Genomic DNA, 13605 nt, shown 5'->3' with positions numbered 1-13605 from the left:
GGGGTGGGGGTGGGGGTGGGGCGATCATTGAAAGCCACAGAGGGGCCTGTGGTCTTTGCAATGTAGCTGCTTCCCCACAAAAGCCCCTTTGGCAAGTGGCTACCAGAGCTGGTGATGGGCAGAGCAATGGAGGGCACTTTGAGTTGGATCTGATGGGAAGAGGCTGACCCATCTCAATGAAACCATTTGAGGACAAAATGTGTCTTCAGCATCTTCACAGAGAGAGTTCTTTCCACTTAAAAGATCCGGAGATTTCCGAGGAGTTTTCAAAGACTCTTTTTTTTTTTTTTTTTGAGTTTTCAAAGACTCTGAGTGACAGCTGTCTCCTGGGTGATGCTTGCTCAGGGAGACCACAGGCTGAGGGCCAGAAGGGTATCCAGCTCTTAGAAGTGGGTGCCTTGGACTTCTGTGGTTAAGATGCCATGCTTCCACTGCAGGGGGCACAGATTCGATCCCCAGTGGGGCAAGTTCCATGTGCCACACAGGATGGCCAAAAAAAATTGATCCTTGCATGTTAAGTTCCAGGAACTCCATTTCTCCCGTAGGAGGAGGGTGGTGGTGATGCCCATGAGGGGGGAGTCCAGAGAGTTGCAAAGGGGAAATGCATGTAGAGCACAGAACAGGGGCCAGGGCTGCTGGGCAGCTGTAGGCACAGGTCCTGGATGTGGGGCTGGAGATACGTTTACCTCATATGTGGTCCTTAATTACATCTTCCCAGGTGACACAATGGTAAAAAAAAAAATCCACCTGCCAATGCAGGACATGGGGATTCCATCCCTGGGTTGGGGAAGATTCCCTGGAGGAGGAAATGGCAACCCACTCCAATATTCTTGCCTGAAAAATTCCATGGACAGAGGAGCCTGGCGGGCTACAGTCCATGGGGTCCTGAAGAGTCAGACACAACTGAGCCACTGAGCACGTACATGTGGTTTTTACTTATGCATGAAGCTGCTCACATGTGGATCAGTGGGTCTCAACTCGGGGCAATTTAGGTGCCCGAAGGGGCAATGGGCAAAATCTGGAGATTTGAGGAAGGAGGCAGTGCTTGATGGCCTCTGGCAGGTGATCGCCAGGGGCGCTACTGGTGAGCATCTTGCATTTCACAGCGTGGCCCCCACAACAGGGAATGAGCTGGTTTAATGGTGAGCAGTGCCCAGGTTGAGAAAGCCTGGCATGGGGATGCGCAGCCTGTCCGGGCCTGCGGGATGACTGTGGGCGGGGTGACTTTGGGCGGGCTCCCAGCCACCCTTATGCTGCCCAGTGTCTGTGCTCTCCCCCAGAACCCCGACATCGTCCTGGTGCACTACCTGAACGTGCCGGCCATCGAGGACTGCGGCAAGCCCTGTGGCCCCATCCTCTGCTCCATCAACACCGACAAGAAGGAGTGGGCGAAATGGACAAAGGAGGAGCTCATTGGGCAGCTGAAGCCCATGTGTGAGTAGGCGTGGCCAGCCGGCCAGGGTGCACTGGGGCCCGGCCAGCATCACCCAGACGGGGCCAGAGGTCCTCTGTGGAGTGGAGACCCAGGTGTGGGAGCCCCATTCTGCTCGGATGACGGTGAACTCAGCATTTACAAGGACCCTGCCCAGCCCACAGTCCCTGAGGGGGGACTCCCTAAGCCACAGCCAGAACCAGGATGTCAGCCTGCGTTACAGATGAGAAAGGGGGTTCCGGAGCCCAAAACCCATAGCAAGGAGCAGAGCTGGGAGTGCCCCGACTGCTGTCTTGCAGGCCGCAGACAGGATCACGGTGGCAGTCTGGGGAGGGAGAGGCCCGTGGGCTGAGGACGGGCTGGCTGCCTTCTGGCTTCGGCCCATCTGTTCCTGGGCACGGGGCCTGCCCTGCTCCCAGACGCAGTGACACACAGACGGTGGGAACTGAGCTGGATTTCATTTTGTCAGCGGAGTGATGCTTTCGGGAGCATCTGTCAGGTGCAGATCACTGAATGCAAAACACCAAGCGTGTCCAGATAGCCGGATGTGGCCGGTGTCTCATTTCCATGGGCAGCCACCGGGGCTCTGGGTGGCCTCTCCTGCTGCCTGCATGGTGGAGCTCAGGGAGAACACACCCAAGGAAAGCCGTGCAGCGCACGGGGCCCTGGGCTCTGGAACACTGATCTCTCAAGGCTCAGGGCAAAGACCAGTCATGATATGGGACCTAACTGAGCCAGTCAAGAGGGCCCTAAGAACCTGTGCCCCCTTGGAAGTGGAGCTGCAGGGAAGAACCATGTAGAGAGAGCCAGTGAAATGTCCTTTCCTGGAGACAGTATTGGGTCACTGAGTGTCTGAGCCATGGCCAGGTGGCACCTGCAGTGACCAGCTCATCCAAAGAGGCCCTCAGTATTCAGATGAGGATGGCCCCTGCCCCCACCAGCCACAGGTTGAGGATGGAGTCAGGAAGGACAGCGTCTGTGCAGGGAAAGTGTGAAAGTGTGAAAGTGTTAGTCACCCAGTCATGTCCAACCCTTTGTGACTCCATGGACTGTAGCCCACCAGGCTCCTCTGTCCATGGAATTCTCCAGGCAAGAATACTGCAGTGGGTTGCCATCCCTTCTCCAGGGGATCTTCCCAACCCAGGGGTCAAACCCTGGTCTTCTGCATTGCAGGTGGATTCTTTACCATCTGAGCCACCAGGGAAGCCTCTGTGTAGGGAAGTAGACACCAGTAGGCCAATGCGCCAGCCCCCTCAGGGGCTCGACCCCAAGACTAAGGTCCCCCCATGCTCTCCTCCTGGACCACGTGCCCAAGGTGAGGGTCTGGCCAGCCTGCCCTTGCTGCTGCCACCAGGAACTAAAGCCAGGAGGCCTGGCGTCTTCCAGGCTCGGGTTATGTCCAGTGGAACCATCCTGAGCTGAAGCCATCTGGCACCCTCGGGACGGAGCACAAGCTCCTAGGTGTGCCCGAAGCTCTTCCACTCTCAGCACGCTGCTGCCCCCGCCCTCCCGGGCTGCCGGCCGGGTGGTCTCTCCATGGGAACTGCAGTCTCTCGACCCCCCTCTGCCTGGCTCTCCTCCACCCTCACCTGCTCACCCACCTCATCCTTCCACCTCAGCCCAAACAGTGCCTCTTCCATTGACCATCCCAGACCACCCAGGCTGGACCTCACAGCCCCAGCACCCCGGGCCTCCTGACACCTCTCAGGGAGACACCAGACTGAAGCCAGCCTCCCACAATTAACTGGAAGGGGCCACGCGAGCTCTGCAAAGCTCTGCAGAGGACCTGGAAACTTGGGAGACATCCCAGCTCATTCCCATGGGTACTTCCTGTCTGCTGTTCCTCGGGCCCCCACCATACTGGCACATGCAGGGCTCTCCCTAAATATCTGTGGGGCGCTGAATGAGTGTGACTGGACCCAGCTTGATCCACTGTCCTCAGGGACCTGAGTACCTGACAAAGACCCCAGTGGCCAGGCCCTGGGACCAGAGCTGCCCGGTGGCACCCTCCATGGCCAGGCCAGGCTGGGTGGAGAGTGAGGTAATGGTGCCAGGGGTTCCGCTCTGACCCCTGCCCACCCACCCCTTCCATTCAGTGGTGTCTAAATGTGTAGGGCTTGTCCTTGGCCTTGGGTTTCCTCCCCAGGCCTGCCCACACTTCCTCTTGGCAGAGGCTTGGCTGGGCAGCAGCAAGGACTCCGCTAGCCTTGGGCACTGGCGCCACCCAGTCAGGCTGGTTGAGTGAGAGCTGGGCATTCAGGAGTGGGGTGCGCTGTCTAGCTCTGTGACTGCTCCATTGTGTGACCATCACCCACCCTCACTGCACCCCAGTTCCCTTTCTGTAAAGTGAGAGAAAGAGTCCAGCATTCTCTCTACCAAGTCCAGCATCACCCAGCCAGCTCCGTGGGGCTGGGCTTGGCTCCTGGGTTTCTGCAGACCCAGGTCCAAGGCACTGAGACCACTATTTCATTCCATGTCCTGGGAGGTTCCAGAGACTGAGTTAGCCAGAGATTAGCCAAGGGGATGTTCCTGAGGAAAGAGACACCTTTTAAGGTGATCACCATGGTCAGAGGCTCCGGCCTGGGCCCTCCCAGCATATCTCACACACACACACACAGGGGGCCCTTTCCTGTAAGTCACTCCATCACCCCAGTTCCTTCCCCCATCCTCTTGTTTGAGATGCTTCCTTCTCTCTTCATTGTCTCTACCTCCTCACATCCCCCGTTCTCAGAAGGGGCCCTTCCCCAGAAAAGTCACCCTCACCCACAGGAGCCCGAAAGGAGTGCATGTCCCCACAGCAGGGGAAGGGGTTAAGCCATGAACTCCAGGCGCTGGAAACAGACCTCGGTCCAACCCTGATGCCCAACAGGAGGGAACTGTGAGCGCCTTTCCAAAAGCCTGCAGTGCATCATGGGAATTATGGAAAAGTACAGCAAACTCCTCATAAGTCTAATCACACTTGGCTCTGTGGTGTCTGGGGGCGGGAGCAGCACGGTGCAGTCACTCAGGCGGTGTGTGTGTGTGTGCATGCGTGTGTGTGTGGGTCTGGTTACACGTGCACAGCCTGGAAACACGGCCCAGGAAATATGGCTCCAATAAAAGCTTTAGATGCCGATCGGGCTTGGAACACACACACAGGGCACCAGCTCCCCGTGTTTGGGGAAAGCAGAGGTGTGTGCTGCGAGCCAGGAAGGCATCAGATTTGGTTCCAGAATCAGGCATGCCACCCAACGCCGGAGCCAAACACATTAGCTTCATCACATTTTCACATAAATCACATTCCTTCAAAGACTTCACAGTTTGATTTCCTGATGTTTCCAAATTTCCCTGCCCTACAGCAGAGCTGTCAGTGGTTCAATCAAAATGTTGTGCTTATCAGGGGTGAAGTGAAACTGCTCCTCAGCCTCTGCCTCACCTGTTGAAGGTGGGTGGGAGGATCTCACAGACCCCAGCTTCTTGCCAGACTGACTCCAAGAACTCCACCTTGACTCTTGCAGTGGTGACCTTTTGTTGCATGGGGACTTTCCTTCAGTCTGCAAACTGAAAGATGCCTCCTCCAGATTTAAAAAATGAGAGAGAGAGAGGAAAAAAATATTCAGATAACTGATAGGAATTCCCAGCATGTTTCCAAGGATGCCTTCTGTCTTTTGCAATCCCTTCAGCAGTATTTAGAATATGGGTCCTGCTTCTGTGACAAAGATAAAAGGAACAGTGGCTTAAATCTTATTTCTTTTTCACAGAGCAATTCAGGATTGGTAGGGCAGCCTCACAGGGACAGGAATCGGATCAGCCATCCTGGCTCTTTCCAGCTGGTTGTTCTGCCATTCCTAGGGTACTGCCATCTTTTATGTGGCTCCATGATAGGTGCTCCAGCTCCTGCCATCATAACTGCATTCCAACCAGTGGGAAAAGAAGAAGGAGAGCAACTTTCTTAACTTTAAAGACAGGAACCAGAAGTGGCATACAACGCTTCCACTCATATGTCATTGGCTAGAATTCAGTGGTAGTCACCCCCTCGTTGGCAAGGGAATCTGGGAAGTGAAGACTTTTCTAAGTACTGACATCCTAACTTTCTCTGGAAATAAGTTCTCAGTTCTGTACTGAGTCCTTCAGTACAGCCAGGGTGCCTCTTGTAAGGCCTCAGCTGAGAAAGGCTTGGCTCAGCTTAACTCAAAGCCTGAGGATGGATACCCTGGGTTCCATCTGTCTGAGGGTTGGAGTTTTTAGAACTCAAGTGAACATGATCTAAAAGTCAGCAGGTCTCATCTTGCAAACCCCAGGGTCTGTTACAGTGCAGCTGATATGAGAGAGCACCCTCTTTGGCCCCCACACTGCCATAATGTGAGCGGGGCTGGGCAGGTGGGGTCGGCTCCTTCTCGATCAACCTTAAGAGGGAGCAATGACGGGCCAGATGAGCCCTGCACCTCAGTCCCGCCAGCCTGGCAAGAAACCTGCTCAGTGATCCTTGGCTGCCCAGAACCACAGTGGCCCAGACCCTCCACCCTCAGGAAGCCAGATGGAGCCAGTTCCCTTGGAGTGGACCCTCACCTCTGAGTGCCATGGCATTCTTCCCTGCCCCATTCCTTGGCAGCCTGGGAGGGGATAGGCATGCCAGCCGCTTCCCAGCTAGCAGGTGGCAAGGTTGTTCCATCCAGAGTGAGGGATAAAGGCAGGAGCTCTAAGCTGTGTTCTCAGCCCTTCCCCCAGCTGTCCCCACTCAGGGCTCCTCTTGGCGCACCCTAGCCAGCCAGGGAGCCCTGCATTGCCCAGCAACATGGGGCCTTCCCAGAGGCCTGCCTGGCCCCAGAGGCCATCTGGAAGCCCTACCAGCCACCTCTGGGCTTGGCTCTGCTCCCACTGCCTTCCTGGAGCCCCTCTGTTATTATTGCTCAGGGGTTCCCAGGTCTCAGTAGCACTGAGTGGGCAAAACAGGAGCACCCATGCAAATGTCCACACACTCCCGAGTGCACACATGCACACACGGCTGCCCTCACCACCCACAAGCACACACTCAGGGACACGCTCGGGAGGCAGCAGGGCAGTGCTTGATTTTCTAGTCCTTCCAGCCACACGAGCCTTCCATCACCACCACCACCACCACCTTGCCTCTGGGGCCGGAAACCAAGACCACAGCCCTCAGGTGGAGACACCGGCACCATTTGGGCCAGAGCAAGCACGTGACCGTCCCACCCCACCCCTGAGAGTGGGTGAAGCGGCAGTGGGAGTGAGGGGGGCGGATGTGCAGGACAGACCTGGGGGTGGGGGTGGATCCTGCCCTGCTCCCCCCAGCAGCGAGGGGCCTTGCACAGGCCACCCCAGCTCTGAGCAGCGCTGTCCTCCTCAGGGCAGGAGGGGTCATGGCCTCTACCCTGAAGCCCCATGGCCATCAAACTTCAATGTGGACACAAAGAATGTAGGTGTCAGGGCTGCATCCAGAGCAGGAACCCTGTCCCTTTTCCTAAAGACTCAGGAGAAGGGTGAGTGCTCAGCATTCAACCCCTGCTAAGCCTTGTGCAAGGCCACTGACGGTCCCTCAGGGACTCCTGCATCACCAACACCCACCCAGAACAGGCTTCTAGAACCTCTGCCCTGAGCCCAGCCCTGTGCTTGGGAAAGCTGCCCTGGGGGGAATGCCCAGACCCCGCCCTCAGGAAGGCAAATCCAAGAGGTTGGACCGGCTGAGGAGGCCGAAGCAGACGGACTGAGAGCAGAGTCGATGGTTCTGCCTTCAAGTACCCAGACGTTCAGAGAACCTGGGCAGAGACAGTCAAGAGGCTTCCTGTCACCCAGCCTGGATGAACACACGGGATGGGCAGGAGGCAGGGAGGCACAAAGGAGGAAACAGGCAGACGCACACACGGGTGTGATACTGAGGTGACGTCACGCTTGAGGCTTTAAGGGCACATTACGTATGAAGTGATGGAAAGCACATGGAGTCTGAGGTGGCAGTGGTCATGTGAGCAGTGGTCACATGGTCAGTGGTCACGTGAGGCAGGAGGCCATGTTAAGGATGGGGATAGAGGCCTGTTGAGTATGAGGTACTAAAGGTCATGCTCAATGAGGAGGAGGCAGAATTCACGTGGAGTATAAGGGAGTGAAGAACATGTTGAGGAAGTCATGTTAAGTGTGAGGGAGAAAGTTATGTCAAGAATGAAGTGATAAAGTCTGTGTTGACAGTAGGATTGCAGGCCATGGTGAGTGTGGAGAGGGGTGGAGGCCATGTTGGCAGTGAGGGTGGAGGCCATGTTGGCAGTGAGGGTGGAGGCCATGTTGAGTGTGGAGAGGGTGGAGCCCATGTTGGTAGTGAGGGTGGAGGCCATGTTGAGTGTGGAGAGGGTGGAGCCCATGTTGAGTGTGGAGAGGAGTGGAGGCCATGTTGTGTGTAGAGAGAGGTGGAGGCCATGTTGGCATTGGGGGTGGAGGCCATGTCAAGGATGAGGTGATGAAGACCATGTTGATAGTGGGTGGAGCCCATGTTGAGTGTGGGGATCAAATAAGCCCTCCTAGCTGTCCACAATCAATCCTCAGTTACCCCCATCACCTTTAGTCCCTGGGCACCTTCAGCCTGTTGAGGTCTCCAGGAGCCAGGGTCTCAGCCCCTCGCATGCATTCCTGGCCTCTGTGCAGCGGTGAGGGCAGGACAGCAGGCCACGAGGACCCAGCAAAGGTAGGTGACTGGAGACAGGACCCCCCTGTGCTGAGATGTGGCTGCTGCAGCAGAGACTGAAAAGAACAGAAGCTGGTTCTCAGGGGCCTCTTCCAGGAGCTCCTTGCCCTGCAGGTAACCAACAGTGAGCTTCCTGGGTCTTCAGAGCCCCCACCCTTTCCTCTCCCTCCCCGGGGAGACCTCACTGCTGTAACAACCCTGGGGTTGTATAGTCAAGGCGTCTGTTGTTTTCTCATCATTTTCCAGACAAAGACCAAAGACCCAGTAAGAGGGGCGGTGTTTATTTGTTTTGCTTTTTTGCTTAGATTGTAATCCTGGTGATTATAGAACATCAGGAAGTAAAATCAACAAAGGCTTTCCTTTCTGGGCCCCCACCGGCAAACCGGTTCTTGGTCGACTAGCGCCACCTGGTGGCCTGCATCAGCAGAGCAGCTCAGATGCAAGCTATCTGGAGGAGCCCTGCTCCCCAGCCTCGGGCAGGCAGGGGCCACGATGCATCCGTGCCTGTGGACCTGGTGTCGGGGACCTGCTCTGTGGGTACGGGTGGGGCTGGAACAATGAGGCTCAGGGAAGCTATACTTCCCTCCTTCTCAACCCCCAACCCCACCACCCCATTCCTGCCAGTCATCTGTGGCCCATAGAACTTGGACACAGACATTGTCTCAGTGCCAGGAGCAGCGGTCCCCATCAGAACCTCTGGAGCAGGTTGCTGGTAGGCAGACTCCTGTACCCCACTCCCACCCCTGCCCTCAACACATTCTGATTCCACAGGTCAGGATTGGGCCCTAGGAACATTTATTTTATAACAAGCAAGATTCTCCTGCTTCTTGCAAGGAGAACTTCTAACCCAGTTTCTGGCAAAAGGCCAACCAAGGAGCCCTGCCATGGAGATCAGGGTCGGCCCCTTGGTGGGGCCACAGGCCTCCTTGAGCATCAGCTGTTTCTCAGATTCAGGAGGAAGGGAGGCTTGAGGGAATGCTGCTCTCAAACTTGCACAAACAACATGGTGTATCATTTCTGGCTATTTCAGGACCCGGTGACGTCTTTCCAGACTCTAGGTTAAGACATGGTATCTACATAAGGAGTTTCCTTGGGTTGAAAATTAGATGTTAGGACCAAGAACATAATGGGGTCTTGCCAAACACTTATTGACTTGAAGTTATTCTGAAACTGTTAGATGGTGTTTCAGGGGGCTCCAAAGAGCTCCAGTCCTTTATGTCTCAGCACAGAAAGAATTCAGTGAGAGGCAAAGTGATAGATAAGAAGTGACTTATTAGAATAGAATGCTTATGAGGCTTACAAGCAGGCAGGCAAGAGGGAGCTACCCTAAAAACTTACTGGTCTGCAGTTTCATAATCAAAAGAAAAGTGGGGAGGGAGAGAAGACAAAGACCACCTTCTTCCTCGTTTTTGAGTTCATATCAAGCTCCTCCTCCAGGTTGAGCAGGAGAGTTTTCTTGTCCCCACACCATCAAGCCCAGACAGCATGACACTATGGAAAAAATATTTCAGGTCCCAGTACAATGAGGGTCTTTACTGTGAAATGTCATCTTTCCACAAATTATTGTTTTTTATGTGGGCAGAGAACATGTCCTAGGGGTCATTAACTTACTGAGCTTACTGAGCAGGATGTGGGTCTCAGGCCACCATTATTTTATTGTTTGGTGGGGGGGGGGCGGGATGTTTCCTCCTTCTGCTGCATGAATTTTATTGCTAAGCAACCCTGCTTGGTCTTGTGGGTAAGCAAACCTGCTTTCTTGAGTGATCATTAGCTTACAGGGGTCTCTCATATTTTTTCTCTTCTTATAACCCCCTAGTAGGGTTAACTATTTAATCACCTACTTTGTCCCCTTAGGCCCTATTGATGAGAAGCCCTGGGACACTGTAAAGAGGAGCACATCGGTGTCCCCTTGGGGGGCCCGGGGCCCAGGACCTAGGCTCTGTCTTAAGTGCAGGGGCATTCATCAGTGCACAGAGCCCGCAAGACCCAGAGGTCCCCCTTCCCCGCCTGTGTCAGCTGGATTTGGAGTCCCTGGGGGAGCGGTTCGGTGGTTCACAGGGGGAGTGGTTCAGTGCAGGAGGACCAGGGGAGGGTTTCCCTGCCCAGCCTTGCTTGTCCTGTGGTTAGGAGCTGCTGAGATGAAGAGCTGGCAGGGTGGGTCTCCTTACGTTCACTATTCTCCACCGGAATGCCTTCTGGCACCTCCCAGGCCTGCATGAGGGAGAGCAGGCAGTGCAGAGACAGGAGAGAGACAAGGCTGATTTTTTTTTTTTTGATTGAAGTATACTTTGATTTACAAGTGATGTGTTAGTTTTAGGTGTATAGCACGGTGACTTCAGTTCATTTCAGTTCAGTTGCTCAGTCGTGTCCGACTCTTTGCAACCCCATGGACTGCAGCACACTAGGCTTCCCTGTCCATCACCAGAGCTTACTCAAACTCATGTCTATGGAGTCAGTGATGCTATCCAACCGTCTCAATATCTGTCATCCCTTCTCCCACCTTCAATCTTTCCAAGCATCAGGGTCTTTTCCAATGAGTCAGTTCTTTGCATCAGGTGGTCAAAGTATTGGAGCACAGTGAATCAGATGGAGATATATAGATATAACAGATCTATATATAATATATCTATATTTCAGCTTTCAGCTTTCAGCTCCCGTGGTGGCTCAGCAGTAAAGAATCTGTCTGCAATGCAGGAGATCTGGGTTTGATCCCTGGGTCGGGAAGATCCCCTGAAGGAAGACATGGCAACCCACTCTAGTACTCCTACCTAGAGAATTCCATGGACAGAGGAGCCTGGCAAGCTACAGTCCATAGGGTCGCACAGAGTCGGACATGACTGAAGCAACTAAGCAGCAGCAACATTGATATCTTCCCTGGTGACTTTGGATATAGGGGCTTCTCTGGTCGCTCAGACAGTAAAAGAATCTGCCTGTGATGCAGGAGACCAGGGTTTGACCCCTGGGTCAGGAAGATCCCCTGGAGAAAGGAATGGCTACCTACTCCAGTATTCTTGCCTGGAGAATCCCATGGACAGATGAGCCTGGTGGGCTACAGTCCATGGGGTCATCAAGAGTTGGACATGACTGAGAAACTAAACACACACACGCAAATAAATATATAGATATCATCACCAACTCAGTGGACGTGAATCTGAGCAAACTCCAGGAGACGGTGAAGGACAGAGGGGCCTGGTGTGCTGCTGTCTGTGGGGTCACAAAGACTAAGACACAGCTAAGTGACTGAACAACAACAATAGATATAGTTACATAAGTGTGTGTGTGTGTGTCTCACATTCTTTTGCATTACAGATTATTACAAAATACTGAGTAAATTGTGCTATTATACATAGCAGTATGTATATGTTAATCCCCAAACTCCTAATTTATCCCTCCCTTTGGTAACCATTGGCTTCCCAGGTGGCTCAATGGTAAAGAATCCACCTGCCAAGGCAGGAGATGCAAGTTTGATCCCTGGGTGGGGAAGATCCCCTGGAGAAGGAAATGGCAACCCGTGGTATTCTTGCCAGGGGAAACTCCATGGACAGAGTAGCCTGGTGGGCTACAGTCCATGGTGTTGCAAAAGAGTCAGATAGGACTTAGCAACTAAAGAACAACTGGTAACCATAAGTTTGTTTTCTGTGTCTGTGAATCTCTGTTTTGTAAATAAGTTCATTTGTATCTTTTCTTTTTAAGACTGCACAGATAAGCTGTGCCATATGATATTTGTCTTTCTCTGTCTGGCTTACTTCACTTAGTAGGATAGGCTGATTTAAAAACGGGCTGACTTTGTTTTTCTGCTCTGCTGGGAGGATCCAGGTGGTTTTGCAAATATGCCTTTCTCCCTCAGGCTAAATTTTATTTAGCTGATTTGGCCCCCAGACTGGAGCGCTAAGAGAAATGGTTCTTTTGATTTCCTGTCTCTCCCTGGCTACTTGCCTTTCAAGGCCACTTGGGCGCCATGCACCCCCTGCTTTTACAGAATTCCCCCATTCCAACTCTGCCACCCACTGATTCCATAGGCTTTGATGGGGACCTCTCTGTGGTGGTGTTGGGGAGTGCCTGACTGCCTCCTAGGGCTGACACAGCCCTGCTCTAGCTGGGGGGGTGATTTTTTTCAACTTGGAATTTGTTGCCAGCCTTTTAGTTCCCAGATTTTCAGCTTCTCTTTGAAGATAGAAGGTTCTGGCCCACATCGTTAGGAGCCAGGGGCAGCTACCCCCTTTCTAGGGCACCTGCCTCCCTGCAGGCACCATGTCTGAGCATACGGAGGAGGTGTCTGAGACCAGGGTCTCCCAAAAGAAAGATGGAAACCACGCAGAACGCCACCTGGTCCCTGCCCCCCCACTGCTAGTGGCCTGGAGGGGCTGGTGGACAGCCGGTTCCTCCCACCACCTCTGCCCCTGGGCAGAGCCTGTGAGAAGACGGTGCAGTTGAGCCCAAAAGAGAAGATTCAGAGCTCACGTGGTTCCCAGGTGAAGGAGAAAATCTCAAGCTTCCTCTCCCCTTGCCAAATAGGGCTTCCACTCAACATCACTAGACAATCAGAGAACCTCAAGGGCTTCACGCTCTCACTATAGCACGAAGAATTCCCCGCCTCGGCAACAATGCCACTCAGCAAGTCAGGACATTCTCCAAGCCTTGAATGGCTCCACGATGCATATCCTTGGCCCAGCTAGCGGGACCAGCGCAGAAACACTCAGCCAAGGCCACTTTTTAATGCCGCAGAGCCCCTAGGAGATTGCCTGTGAGGTCAAGTGCGGATGTAGAGGAAGCTCTATTCCCCAGTGGCCTGAATCTCCTGCTGTGATGCCTGAGCAACCCAAACCAGCTCCCTACCCCCCCACCCAAGGTCCCTCCCACCTGGAAGAAGTCCCCAGACCCTCTGCCTTTCCCTGGACTTGTTCACTGTCGGAATACAGCTGATGCCTCCTGGTAGAAGATGGTAAAAGGTTGGAGGGTGGATCTTGTGCCCCACGTCCTCAGAACCAGGAATTACAAGCTCACTTGGGGCACAGCCCACGTGTCCCACACACATATGCCATCCAGTCCCTGCCCTGCTCAGCCTCCATACCTCTCGAGATGAGATTTCTGAAAATGTTGTCCTCAGGACCCATAGGAGAATGAGAGCTGAGGGTGAGATGGGCAAGTTGAATCGTATGTGGGTGTCTGGATATGAGAAGTTAAAGCTAATGAAAATTTTATCCAGTTGAACCAAGAAATCAGAAGCTGGGCCTTTATTCCTGTCAACAAGAATACAGTGAAAATTAAACCAATGCGGCTGCCATTTCCCATTGACCTTGTTGCCATAGAGACAGCCTTCTAGTGTCAACAACTGGGAGACATCTAAACGGGCTCATTCAGGCCCCGAGAGGCACATGAGGGTCCCTCTCCCGCCCGCCTCTGTCACGTGGTTCTTCTGTGGGATGACCACATTTCTGGGTTGCCTGGGAGCCTCCAGGGGACACCATTGTCCAGACAAATTATCACAGTGCCCGTTTTGGTCTCC

General features: G+C 53.8%; 1 protein-coding gene across 1 annotated transcript in view; it reads left to right on the top strand.

Annotated features, from left to right (window-relative positions):
- Positions 1–13605, top strand: part of CAMTA1 (calmodulin binding transcription activator 1) — a 973198-nt gene that overhangs the window by 846282 nt on the left and 113311 nt on the right. The window contains exon 7 of the mRNA XM_010850197.1: positions 1281–1434. Within this exon, the coding sequence (XP_010848499.1) occupies positions 1281–1434 (154 nt within the window). The remainder of the gene's footprint in view (positions 1–1280; positions 1435–13605) is intronic.

This window comes from Bison bison, unplaced genomic scaffold (genome assembly GCF_000754665.1).
Source record: "Bison bison bison isolate TAMUID 2011002044 unplaced genomic scaffold, Bison_UMD1.0 scf7180017864289, whole genome shotgun sequence".
NCBI classification, from domain to species: domain Eukaryota; kingdom Metazoa; phylum Chordata; class Mammalia; order Artiodactyla; family Bovidae; genus Bison; species Bison bison.
This window is presented reverse-complemented; position numbering and strand designations above follow the sequence as displayed.